Here is a 14,344-nt window from a genome sequence, read left to right as displayed (position 1 = left end):
TGTTACAGTGTTTGATTTATTTTGGCAAGTTTAATTTTGGACACTTATACCTCATTAACGAATTAAACCAAAATTTAACGCAAAATATCCTGATCTGCAGTGATGACTACAGTTATTCTGATCAATGACCAGAATTACATCTGTACGAAAAGTATTTCCCAACTTTTACCCGTATCCAAACATTCAAATGCTTTTGGCATGTAAGTACTTGTTAGGACATTTTCATTGACAGATTGAAACATACTTCTTGAACATCAAACAGTAAATGTTTAGGGACCTCGTAGATATGGTATTGTGAGGGTCCTGTTGGACGACAGGAATGAACGTACATCTAGTGCAGGGTCACCGCACGTCCATTTCTTTCCTGTATTTGGTCCAAGATGGAAAACAGCAATGATTTTATTTGTCTCTGCCACAAAAATACACCTCTACTTATTGTGAACAGGTCAGAAGGTTATATTGTAAAGTAGACTTTTGTCTCATTAAATCATGAAAAACTTTACAAATGACGTATTGAATGGCAAACTTTGGCGAATATTAGCGATTGTCAGATCCCGAAAATAAGCGTCTGGAAAGTCGGAAAGTTTTTTCCAGATTAACGAGTCAGACAAACCATGGCCACTTCAGGTGGGCAGTCAGAGTCCAGACAAACATTTGTGAAGTTTATTTTATGCCCCTGCTAATAAGCTGTTGCTAGGATGGTCCATTATCAATGAAACCAGGCAGATTATATAAAGGACCACAATCTTGTCAGCTCATCCCATCGTTCTGTCCAGGATGTTTTATGACATTCACTACCATATATGGTGTGTTGTGTACCTATCTCTTGGCATTTGATTTAATGTCATTGTTCAGTTGAACAGACAGACAGACAAGTAACTAGTGAATTTTGTTTTATGTCAGTGTTCAGTTGGACAGACGGACAGACAGACAGACAGACAGACAGGTACCTAGTGAATTTTGTTTTATGTCTGTTCAGTTGGACAGACAGACAGACAAGTAACTAGCGAGTTTGATTTATGTCAGTGTTCAGTTGTACAGACAAGGAACTTGTGAGTTTCATTTTAGGCTGCTGTTAAGGTAGAAAGTCAGACAGACAAGTAACTAGTGATTTTTTTTTAGGCCGCTACAAAAGCGGAAAGTCAGACAGACAAGTAACTAGTGAGTTTTATTTTAGGCCGCTTGTTAAGGTAGAAAGTCAGACAGACAAGTAACTAGCGAGTTTTATTTTAGGCCGCTGTTAAGGGGGACAGTCAGACAGACAAGTAACTAGTGAGTTTTATTTTAGCCCGCTGTTTAAGGTAGAAAGTCAGACAGACAAGTAACTAGTTAGTTTTATTTTAGGCCGCTGTTAAGGTGGACAGTCAGACAGACAAGTAACTAGTGAGTTTTATTTTAGGCCGCTGTTAAGGGGGACAGTCAGACAGACAAGTAACTAGTGATTTTTATTTTAGGCCGCTGTTAAGGGGGACAGTCAGACAGACAACTAACTAGTGAGTTTTATTTTAGGCTGCTGCAAAGGCGGAAAGTCAGACAGACAAGTATCTAGTGAGTTTTATTTTAGGCCGCTGCAAAGGCGAAAAGTCAGACAGTCAAGTACAGACAGACAAGTAACTAGTGAGTTTTATTTTAGCCCGTTATGTCTGTTCAGTTGGACAGGCAAACAGACAAGTAACTAGCGAGTTTGATTTATGTCAGTGTTCAGTTGTACAGACAAGGAACTTGTGAGTTTCATTTTAGGCTGCTGTTAAGGTAGTAAGTCAGACAGACAAGTAACTAGCGAGTTTGATTTATGTCAGTGTTCAGTTGTACAGACAAGGAACTTGTGAGTTTCATTTTAGGCTGCTGTTAAGGTAGAAAGTCAGACAGACAAGTAACTATTGAGTTTTATTTTAGGCCGCTGTTAAGGGGGTCAGTCAGACAGACAAGTAACTAGTGAGTTTTATTTGAGGCTGCTGCAAAGGCGGAAAGTCAGACAGACAAGTATCTAGTGAGTTTTATTTTAGGCCGCTGCAAAGGCGGAAAGTCAGACAGACAAGTATCTAGTGAGTTTTATTTTAGGCCGCTGCAAAGGCGGAAAGTCAGACAGACAAGTATCTAGTGAGTTTTATTTTAGGCCGCTGCAAAGGCGGAAAGTCAGACAGACAAGTAACTAGAGAGTTTTATTTTAGGCTGCTGTTTAAGGTAGAAAGTCAGACAGACAAGTAACTAGCGAGTTTTATTTGAGGCTGCTGCAAAGGCGGAAAGTCAGACAGACAAGTATCTAGTGAGTTTTATTTTAGGCCGCTGCAAAGGCGAAAAGTCAGACAGTCAAGTACAGACAGACAAGTAACTAGTGAGTTTTATTTTAGCCCGTTATGTCTGTTCAGTTGGACAGGCAAACAGACAAGTAACTAGCGAGTTTGATTTATGTCAGTGTTCAGTTGTACAGACAAGGAACTTGTGAGTTTCATTTTAGGCTGCTGTTAAGGTAGTAAGTCAGACAGACAAGTAACTAGCGAGTTTGATTTATGTCAGTGTTCAGTTGTACAGACAAGGAACTTGTGAGTTTCATTTTAGGCTGCTGTTAAGGTAGAAAGTCAGACAGACAAGTAACTATTGAGTTTTATTTTAGGCCGCTGTTAAGGGGGTCAGTCAGACAGACAAGTAACTAGTGAGTTTTATTTTAGCCCGTTATGTCTGTTCAGTTGGACAGGCAAACAGACAAGTAACTAGCGAGTTTGATTTATGTCAGTGTTCAGTTGTACAGACAAGGAACTTGTGAGTTTCATTTTAGGCTGCTGTTAAGGTAGAAAGTCAGACAGACAAGTAACTAGCGAGTTTTATTTTAGGCCGCTGTTAAGGGGGACAGTCAGACAGACAAGTAACTAGTGAGGTTTATTTTAGGCCGCTGTTAAGGGGGACAGTCAGACAGACAAGTAACTATTGAGTTTTATTTTAGGCCGCTGTTAAGGGGGTCAGTCAGACAGACAAGTAACTAGTGAGTTTTATTTGAGGCTGCTGCAAAGGCGGAAAGTCAGACAGACTAAGGTAGAAAGTCATACAGACAAGTAACTAGTGAGTTTTATTTTAGGCTGCAGTTTAAGGTAGAAAGTCATACAGACAAGTAACTAGTGAGTTTTATTTTAGCCCGCTGTTTAAGGTAGAAAGTCAGACAGATAAGTAACTAGTTAGTTTTATTTTAGGCCGCTGTTAAGGTGGACAGTCAGACAGGCAAGTAACTAGTGAGTTTTATTTTAGGCCGCTTGTTAAGGTAGAAAGTCAGACAGACAAGTAACTAGTTAGTTTTATTTTAGCCCGCTGTTTAAGGTAGAAAGCCAGACAGACAAGTAACTAGTTAGTTTTATTTTAGCCCGCTGTTTAAGGTAGAAAGCCAGACAGACAAGTAACTAGTTAGTTTTATTTTAGGCTGCTATTACGGGGGACAGTCAGACAGACAAGTAACTAGTGAGTTTTATTTAAGGGCACTCCAGAGGTGGAAAGTCAGACAGACAAGACTAGTTAGTTTTATTTTAGGCCGCTGTTAAGGTAGAAAGTCAGACAGACAAGTAACTATTGAGTTTTATTTTAGGCCGCTGTTAAGGGGGACAGTCAGACAGACAAGTAACTATTGAGTTTTATTTTAGGCCGCTGTTAAGGGGGTCAGTCAGACAGACAAGTAACTAGTGAGTTTTATTTGAGGCTGCTGCAAAGGCGGAAAGTCAGACAGACAAGTAACCTAGTGAGTTTTATTTTAGGCCGCTGCAAAGGCGAAAAGTCAGACAGTCAAGTACAGACAGACAAGTAACTAGTGAGTTTTATTTTAGCCCGTTATGTCTGTTCAGTTGGACAGGCAAACAGACAAGTAACTAGCGAGTTTGATTTATGTCAGTGTTCAGTTGTACAGACAAGGAACTTGTGAGTTTCATTTTAGGCTGCTGTTAAGGTAGTAAGTCAGACAGACAAGTAACTAGCGAGTTTGATTTATGTCAGTGTTCAGTTGTACAGACAAGGAACTTGTGAGTTTCATTTTAGGCTGCTGTTAAGGTAGAAAGTCAGACAGACAAGTAACTATTGAGTTTTATTTTAGGCCGCTGTTAAGGGGGACAGTCAGACAGACAACTAACTAGTGAGTTTTATTTTAGGCTGCTGCAAAGGCGGAAAGTCAGACAGACAAGTAACTAGTGTAACTAGTTAGTTTTATTTTAGGCCGCTGTTAAGGTAGAAAGTCAGACAGACAAGTAACTAGTGAGTTTTATTTTAGGCTGCTGCAAAGGCGAAAAGTCAGACAGTCAAGTAATTAGTGTGTTTTATTTTAGGCCGCTGCATAGGCGGAAAGTCAGACAGACAAGTAACTAGTGAGTTTTATTTGAGGCTGCTGCAAAGGCGGAAAGTCAGACAGACAAGTAACTAGTGAGTTTTATTTTAGGCCGCTGCAAAGGCGGAAAGTCAGACAGACAAGTAACTAGTGAGTTTTATTTTAGGCCGCTGCAAAGGCGGAAAGTCAGACAGACAGTGATCAAGGAGGAGATAACCCAGTTAAACAGGTGCCCACTTCATCCAGCTTGTTGTAATTCGATATAGTTGCCTGCTTGTCATTCGCTTCCATTTAGTAGTTTGTCAGTATTTACATGCTTTTAAAACTTACCTAATAATCATTTTTATACACTTAATGGCATTTAAAATGAATGGCTGGATACTTTTTTCTTCTGAAATTTGTATTCCAATTGAATGATGTTTAAAACACATTTTGAATTTGATGTTCATTTAATATTCTTCTTTTGAAAAGTGATAGTCATTTGTTATACAATGTACTCCTATTAAAGAGATAATATTGAACTCTTTTGAGGAATATCTCAGTTCATACTTGTATTAAAAAAATGTCTGGGATTTTTAGTTCCATTATTGCATGAAAAGTGATTTTGAATATTCTCTAGAGTGTTTGTAAGCCCTACATATGTTCATGGGAGATCTCCTATTTCTTTGTTCATATCTCACTCAACTGAATTTGATTCTAGAATTTATAGCGAACACCTACGCATATTCTGAGGGGTTACGTTTAGGGAATGATTAATTTCTATAATTAGGCCCCATTCATTTCTGTAGAAATGGGGACCCAGATAGGGTACTGGTAAAACGGGGCCACACAGGATATTCAAGGTTAACATATGTTAAAAAGACGCCTCAAAAAGATCGTTTTAACGTGGAGCTCATGCAGGGTAGTAAGTGTGTGTGGAAAAGAGTTCAAATGGAGAATCGGCAGTAACATGGTATCATAAATAAGTGAGGATATCCAATTGTTTGCCTGTTCATTATAGTATGGACACTCAACATGGCTTATAATTAGTTATATTGTATTGGCTTGTGACATTATTGTGAACACCAAAATATTGATAATTTGACATTTAATTTTTATTGTGAACACAGCTTTTTTTCTTTAAGCTTTTTAAGATCCAAAGCCTTTGTTGTAAGATCCTCAGTCTATTTCATCACGATATATAGGAACAATGATATTTCAGTATACCTTGTCAGAAGTCTGTAATGATGCACTTTAATTCAGTATCGTATTTACTTGAGATAAGCTCATATTTTCTAATAATCCACACCCCCTCACCTTTTTAAAACAGATTTTTCAAATAAGGTCATTTCTGCCTCAAAACAGATATCATATAATTATAGTCTTTAGGTCCTCTTCAGCGCTTTGTGGAAAATTAAGGTAGGAGCCCAGAGCCCTTTACTGACCCAATTCTAAGAACTGACCATTAACTCCAGGCTTATCATGGGTTAAATACGGTATATGAGAGAAGCTGTTTGTTTTAATATTTACACAACTTGTTTACCAAATTCTTTAAAGATCTACATGGCATTTAGCTCATGTATTTGATATTTAAGACATTATAACAGTTTAAGTTTAATCGACATTTGATTTATGTCTGTTGAATTTTTTCAATCGTTTGATAAGACTCAGGTTCTGAAATTCATTTTACCAAGTGAAGCATTCTACAAGCAAACATTGATTTTGTTCTGTATTTGTTAAGCTTCTACACAAGATATTAACCATTGCTATTGTTTTTCTGTGATATTTACTTTGGGTAGATAACTTCTTGCTTATACACAAATTACTTTGCGATTGAATTATTATATATGTACTTAAGGAAATTGTTTAATTTTCTTTGATGAAACATTTTCCTGAGGTTTGATGATAAATCACTAGATATTTAAGGATGAATTCTACCTTTTACATTATACCTGTGATTTGTGTTAGAGGTACCCCCCTTAACATAATTTTAATTACCGGTAATAGTGTCTCATAATGCAGATTTACCTGAAATGACATTTACATGTTCTTAAGCAGAACTGTTTTGGAGAAGAGGTACACATGGGTGGATTCAGGGTTTGTGGACACCATCATTTTTAGTCATCAAAAATTTGTGATAGGGTCACATAGCTATTTGAACTGAAAATCTATACTTTAACAATCTCTAAAAACTATTTTTGCCTCGCTGTACTTGGCCTTAAAAAAGGGACTCATAAATTTAGACAAAAGTTCCTGCCTTGCTTTGCTCGACAATATTCATTATATGACCGCCACTGGTATAATGGTTGATTTTACTTTTAGATAATATTACTTATGATCAAATAACAAGAGGTCAAAATAACAAGAGGTCTAAAGTAAAAGACTTAAAAATTGTGTTTTAAGATATTATCAAAACACAGTAAGAATAAAATACAAGATTTTCTAAATATCTGTTTCTCTTTGAAAGAAGCTTGTCCATTCAAAGCATGCACACAGGCTTTCAGCCTCCTTTTCAAAGTTCCTGGATCCACCCCTGGTACATGTCACAGTAAGGTAGCATACTTCCATAAGTTTGCTGTAGGAATTAGTTTGAATGTAAAATGTCCAAAGTTACAGGTTTTCACTGTTACATCTTTGATTCAGTGAAACATGGTTAATGTTGAATGATCAGACATGGTATATTTCAATCACTCCTGTTTTTATGAGATGATGATTTTGTGTTATCTATGAGAAGAGAAAATATTTGGAAAGCAAATATGCCACAAATATTTATTTAGGCATATTTAACAAGGGATATATGTATGTGTAATTATTTCTGTAATGAAAGTAAATCCTCCGGGTTTAATTAATTGAAACACAATCAGGTGTGGAATTGGAAAGCAGACGTCACTTCTACCATTATATTATCCATACTGGATATATTTTATTGTATTTCATTTCACACAATATATCAATTTTAGCATTGATGGTTTAGCAGATTCATGCAGTTTGCAAATATATATTTGTTCATGCCTTAGTGTAAATTTTCAAAAATCATCCTAAGTGCTTATAATGAACAATATTGTAATGCTGTGATAATGCAACTAGAACACGGATGAGTTGAAGGTGTAACTATGTAAACTTTGTACCATTCACCATCGGGATCCTAATTCTCTGCTTTCCTTACAAGATTAGGATTATTTAAAGAAAATGGTTGTCATAATTAAACTTTATTCATTTCTGAATTGAATTTTGATCAAACTCCATACGTTAGAAATTCGGATATACATGTATTTAAATAGTGTCAGATAAAATGGAATTCATTATCACAGAATTTACCACAGTGATACATAAGTATAGGTATTATTGGACAGATGCCTCGCCAGGCTGTCCAACAGATTGTCTTCACGCGAGGGGATTCCTATCATTTGCAATACCTCTTTTTTTTCTCCGGTTGGTGGAACGATCAAATTTCATACAGAGGGATTCTTAATCTAGAATAGGACATTCAGATTTTTGGGAGACATACCAATTTAATTAAATACTGGATTACACTATGTTGTATTTCATTTACATGCAGTGTTAAAAAAAAATGTATGATTTTTGTTTAAATTAAAATTTTGACACAGAAAAATTGATAATCTCATGAGAGCTGGAGTTATGACTTACATTATTGGTGTTCAATTTAAAATTCAATCCCCACAGGTAGAATTTAATTTGGTGTTGTGTTGGAAAGAGTTATAAAAATATTATATTGTTACAGTAAATAGTTTTATCTCTGAAATGCATGTGAAAGTTAAATTAGAATTTGAGTCACTAACGGATACCGATGGTGAATGATGCATTTTCTTGAAATAGTAATTACAATTTGAACATGTTGGCAACATTTACCAAATTGTTGTCTGGAGTTAAATTTGAACCTCTGACAGTTCCTGTGTCAGTATATCTAGTGAAGTATATCCTTGAAATATTAACGAATGTTTTTCTCAACTTAATTTCATGATAACAGTGATTAATAGGTGTGCAGCGTATTAAAAAAAATCTCGTCTTTCCTCCCCCAGGCACCAGAGGGTGAGAATCAGCCAAGTACAGCGGTGGACCTGTTTGTGTCGACAGAGAAAATCATGGTCCTCAATACTGACCTGCAGGTAATCACTGTATAACATAGCTACAGGGGGTGTTCATTTTTACCAGGGGCCTGTTCGCTTATTTGAAACAACCAGTTTGTCTATTTTCAAATGTAACATTATACCTATGTAACATTTTCAGGTATAAATCCTTGTGATTCTTTTTTAACAGAACATGGAATATTTTTGAAATAAGGATGTATACTCGAGTAGTTAGGAACAGTACTATTATTAGAGTGTTTAATGAAATGTTTCTCTTTTTAATTTATGAACATCTTGTGAAGAATTCATGTAATATTGTTGAGCAGTTTGTTAAACTTTTCACAAAAACAAAAGAAACGTTAGATTTTAATCCAAGGAACTGAACAGATATTGGTTGTTTTATGCAAGAACTTGGAAATAAAGGCACACAGTGGCGCAGGGAATTCAGGGTTGAATGTCGTGATTTTTTTTAATATGATTTTGCTATTGTATTACTTAACATTATTTGAAATATTTATCTAACATCGCAATGTTTGTTTGAACAAATCATCTTCAAGTATTCACCTCACTCTAATGTATGCAGGAAATAATGATGGACCATTCTCTGAGGACGATATCCTACATCGCAGACATCGGCGACATCCTAGTCATCATGGCCCGTCGCCGACTGTTGTCAAGTCCGGGGGAAGAAATATTGCATCAAAAGAAACAGGCAAAAATACTCTGTCATGTCTTCGAGTCAGATGAGGTAAGTTATTTCTGTTGTAAAATTTGTGACTAAAGAGCAAACTTTATTTTCAGAGGAAGAAATGTTTTCTAAAATATCCTTTCTTGTGGAGAAAATATGGTTAGGTTTTTCAAAAGTAAAACGCAGTCAAGGATTCGTCAGACTTGCTTTATGGTAGGTATCCTGGCAGTAAAGCGTTGCTTTGAGGATTTTTCGTTTCTTTATCAGCACATTGGCTTGTGAATGTGCCACATTTGTCTGTTTTTATGATACGACAATCGTGTCTTGGTGACAGATTTAGGGCCGTGATTTAAGAACAGTGACGGGGTGGTGTTCCCTCAAGTCTCATGAACATTTGGCGATGTGATAAGTAGGCAATCAAATCTGACAGCAGTGGATGCACAGGATATAATGCATCTAGTACTGTGTACTCCCACCGAGACACGGACGTAACACCGAGACTCTCACGTAACACCGAGACTCTCACGTAACACCCAACAGCCGAGGGACAGCACAATCGCACTAATACTATTGAGATAGAGATGAAAAACATTACGATTTAATTTCTAGCCCACACATTGATCACGTGAACAATTTCTGGTACATACGGGAAATGAACATGGTAATTGATGCTGAGATAGCTAGTTTACACCTCCGGAGTACTCACTTACAGGTTTGTAAGATGATTACGCTCTTTTTAACTGTAACTGTTGAGATGAGTAATCCTGGATTACCTAAAACAAAGGAGTTGGGAGTACAAAGTTAAAAGATTTTTTACATGAGGGTAACCAAGAGATGATGGAACAAATTTGAGAGAGTTGAACGTTTTTTTAGACAGAGATGATTGCATTTCCTTGTAGCTGTCACTGAAAAAAAACCCCACCAATAATTCAGTTGTCGTTATTGTTCTGTATATCTACAGTATAGTACCAGAGTTTTATGTGATGGTACCAGTTCCATGCTTTTGTAAAAAAGGGATGAGAACAGCTTGGCCATAGATTTGTTGTAACCACCTACTGTTTGATGGAGAAAATATTGATGTAAAAGAGTAGTAGTTTTACATGGTTTGACCCGTCAAATAAGTTGCAGTATTAAAGTTTTTGTGATCACAATGTTGCTGCATATGTATATTTCATAGTGTGTCATTATACTTGCACTATTATATTTCCATGAAATATTGAACACAAAATTAGTGAAAAAATTTCAACAGCACAAAAATATCGTAAACTTTTTCAACAAGATACAGTATGCCTGGAAAGTTTCGCCGCAGTTTAATTTTTTGCCTTTTTTCAAATTCATCATTACAGCGAATATTTATAAACAATATAATGTACATAGAAATAAAATGTGAAGGACAAATCTGATATCGGTCGAAAATGGATTTTACCGTCGAAGGGTGAAAAATTTGAATGTCTTGGGATACAGTACAATGGTGACAGTGTAAGGAATGTTGTTTACCACAATACCTAATGCTGTAGATATTTCCATAGGGTTTATGATAGGTTAAGGCATTACTAGTGGGAAGGAAAGTTGGAATTATAAATCACAACAGCCAAGGGAAGTTCTACAGAGAACTTAAAACTACACTGTCTAGAGGAAAAGTTCTACAGAAAACTTAAAATTATACCAGTAAGGAAAAGGTTCAGTTGGAAAAAAAAACAAAATCACACCATCCAAGGGAAGTTTGAAGTGGAACTTTTTACAAGCTATAAAAGCAACAGAAATACACCTGGTAACAGGATCATTTTAGTTTGAAGACTTCAGTTTACAGGATTTTCAATCGTCTATTGTGTCTGTCCTATTGTGTCTGTTCAACTCTTCTATGACAACTAGACAGTGTTATATGTCTCTTTCCTGATATTTATCCAAAAGTTGATTTGACGAATACAGGTCAATATCACAGAGGTGAAAAGAATCCGTATATATCACTCTAATGACCGTTATCCTGGGCTCAAGGTCACATGTAACATAAAGTACATTCTACCAACCCTCACCACTCTATGCGAGGACTGAGGAGACAGGTCTCTGCCAGCAGTTTACCACTGAGTGTACAAGTAAATCTGTGGAGACAGGTGGGGCTGTCGGTAGCCATTTTGAGATGAAGTGATGGCTCAGCTCTGACAGGCTAATGGACAGCCACTAATGGGTCTCACAAACTTCTGCTGCCACAGTGTGAAGTAACAAATAGCATTTCCCTTTGTCTGTCAAATTTGCTTAACTCATAATTTTTCAAAATCTTAATACCTTTGTCTTGAACAGTCTTACCAGATTAATGTTTCCGGCAAAATACATTTTAGGGATATATAGTCATTTTAATATGCAATAGACAATTTGTAATATCTGGGGGAGGGTGTGCTTACCAGATGTTGGTAGAGTTCTGTTTTGTTTTAGGTCTGAGTTTAGTCTTCAAGATTTAAATAAAGATATCTTTGATGTTGGTATATGTTTATGGTGAAATCTTTTAAAAACATGAAGAAACGTAATGTCATATTCAGTGAAAAACATTGTTGTTTTTGATGTTTGATGTTTGTGAGCTAATTCATGTTTCTCTGGTCTTTTGTTTGAAAATTCTAAGCTGATTTAGGGAAGAAAATCCTGTTATTTTCCTTTGTTTTTGGGGCTACCGGATGTTTACAATAGAATACATTTCTATAATACAGGATTGTTTTTTGTGAGCTGAAATTTTAAGCTTTTAAGCATATTCAAATATCAGCGGTAAATCAATATGCATTTCCTGCAACTTTAGTCTCCCCTTTGGTTGGTCGAACCTTACAGGTAGTTGTAACTGTTAGCCTCTGGATTAGGGTTTCCCAATTACATCTCTCAAAGGAATGATCAGAGATTTTGTGAAACTTGGTAAGGAAATAACCCAGTATAGACTTGGCTGGTATAATTATGCATGTTCAATCTGAGATGGCCACGATGTGATTGGCTGAAAGGATTTCCAAATGATACATGATTTCATAGGTAGGATTATGAGTACCTGGATGTTAAGCATATACTACACATAATTTGATGCAACTGAGGAGAATACAAATTCTAAAGAAGATCTTTCAAGATTAAATGATGTTAATTCAATTCTTGTGTGATCAAGTGTTGTTGATTCAAAAGTGGTTTTGATCAAGGGACCTTAATTCTATGATGATTTGATCAAGGGACCTCAATTCTATGATGATTTGATCAAGAGACCTTAGTTCTATGATGTTTTGATCAAGGGACCTTAATTCTATGATGTTTTGATCAAGGGACCTTAATTCCATGAAGATTTGATCAAGAGACCTTAATTCTATGATGATTTGATCAAGAGACCTTAATTCTATGATGTTTTGATCAAGGGACCTTAATTCTATGATGTTTTGATCAAGGGACCTTGATTCTATGATGTTTTGATCAAGGGACCTTAATTATATGATGTTTTGATCAAGGGACCTTAATTCTATGAAGATTTGATCAAGAGACCTTAATTCTATGATGCTTTGATCAAGGAACCTTAATTCTATGATGTTTTGTTCAAGGGACCTTAATTCTATGATGTTTTGATCAAGGGACCTTAATTCTATGATGATTGAATATCATCAATAATTCCTGTGATAAGTATTGTCAATTTAACACTTTCTGTGATCAAGGATTGTTGAATCAACACTTGAGAGATCAAATGTTGTCATTTCAACACTTCCCATTAACACTTTCTGTGATTTTGTTTTGGATCATGACTATGCTTGGGGTTCGATTGACAAGGTTTAACTTTTTAAGGACGTATATGGAATGAAACCCTTTCAATTTGTGGGGATTTACTACAGCAGTTTGAGGATCAATTCGGACTGATGCGTATATAACCAAGGACACGTTAGGTACTGTAGGAGGTGAATCGGAAAGCCTCGGAAACATCCTACAGTGACGTGTGCCGTGTAGATACGAACACTGGGTAGACAGGAGTCCCACTGTGACAATCTGTTAATTGGGACCAGAGACATTATCACCCTTCACACCAGGGGGAGCTGCCAATATCTCAATTTGAATGATGAAGAGGGTGTCTTGTCACTGCTGTGTATGGAGATCAATGCTACGATATGTGTGGAACTTTGAGGGGTCGCGGTTCAATGGGCGTCGACAGCTCTGTGGACTAGGTGAGGTGCCAAGACATCTCCTGACATCCTCACAATGTCCTAATGGAATTGGTTCTAAAGCCTGTGGTCCTTCTCCCAGATAACGGAAAATATCGAACACACCGACTCGTCCTAACCGAACACAGCTGAAAAATGATCTCTTGATATAATTAACAATCTGTGTATAATAATTAGATACGTAGTTCAAAAGAAAACAGAAATTAATCAGATTATTCATTTAAATCTGTCGTCTAAATTCATGCATTCTGGATGATCACTTTTCTGTGTGTTTGAAACACGTCCAATTTTGACATACTGATCAAACCTGACAATGTTTTCGCAAGTGAGAAGTTTTCATGTATTGTTATCTTATTTATCTCTTTACAACATATCTAGACAAACAGTGTGAACAACTAGTAGTATGGAATGTGAACGTTTGACCTGCTTGAGTGGTTCAGAATGTGAACGTTTGACCTGCTTGAGTGGTTCAGAATGTGAACTTTTGACCTGCTTGAATGGTTCAGAATGTGAACGTTTGACCCTCCCAGTAGTGGTACATGACCTGCCCCATTGTTGTAGAGGATTTGATTGTATTTGTCTGGACATCAATATGACTCTCTGCTAGAGAACAAACGGCAACATAGAAAAAGCGTGTTAAGCAAAATCCTATTTACAAGATCCCCATGGGAACTGAACTCATTTCAAGAATGACAGAAAACAGGCCAAATGCATGGCAAACTGGACCAAAGGATCATGAATATAGACAAACAACTTTATTGGGTTCTAAACAAACAATAACGTTCCTTCGTTAGAGTCGCTTCTGCATTGTGTAGATATGCCCTTATTCTGAACTTATTTCTCCTCACTGCTGTCTTTTGTCTACTCCTTAGCCAACAAACATCAGATGATGTCCGTTCAAGTCACCCTTTGTCTGTCCTTAGACAGTTCTATTTATCACTCAGGATGTACCGGACAGTTCTTTATCAAAATTCATGTGAATGTTCTCTCTTTGTCCGAATATTGTCTCTTTGTCTGAATGTTGTCTCTTTGTCTGAATGTTCTCTCTTTGTCTGAATGTTGTCTCTTTGTCTGAATGTTCTCTCTTTGTCTGAATGTTGTCTCTTTGTCTGAATGTTCTCTCTTTGTC

At 36.5% G+C, this 14,344-nt stretch overlaps 1 protein-coding gene across 3 annotated transcripts in view; it reads left to right on the top strand.

The window, feature by feature from the left end:
- Nucleotides 1-14,344, top strand: part of LOC110456002 — a 132,563-nt gene that overhangs the window by 58,846 nt on the left and 59,373 nt on the right. For all 3 annotated transcript variants that reach the window (XM_021506512.1, XM_021506511.1, XM_021506510.1), the window contains 2 exons: nt 8,317-8,403; nt 8,948-9,112. In XM_021506512.1, the coding sequence (XP_021362187.1) occupies nt 8,317-8,403; nt 8,948-9,112 (252 nt within the window). The remainder of the gene's footprint in view (nt 1-8,316; nt 8,404-8,947; nt 9,113-14,344) is intronic.

This window comes from Mizuhopecten yessoensis, unplaced genomic scaffold, assembly GCF_002113885.1.
Source record: "Mizuhopecten yessoensis strain PY_sf001 unplaced genomic scaffold, ASM211388v2 scaffold8449, whole genome shotgun sequence".
Lineage (NCBI taxonomy): Eukaryota > Metazoa > Mollusca > Bivalvia > Pectinida > Pectinidae > Mizuhopecten > Mizuhopecten yessoensis.
The sequence above is the reverse complement of the archived record's forward strand: the minus strand, read 5'-3'. Positions and strand labels throughout refer to the sequence as shown.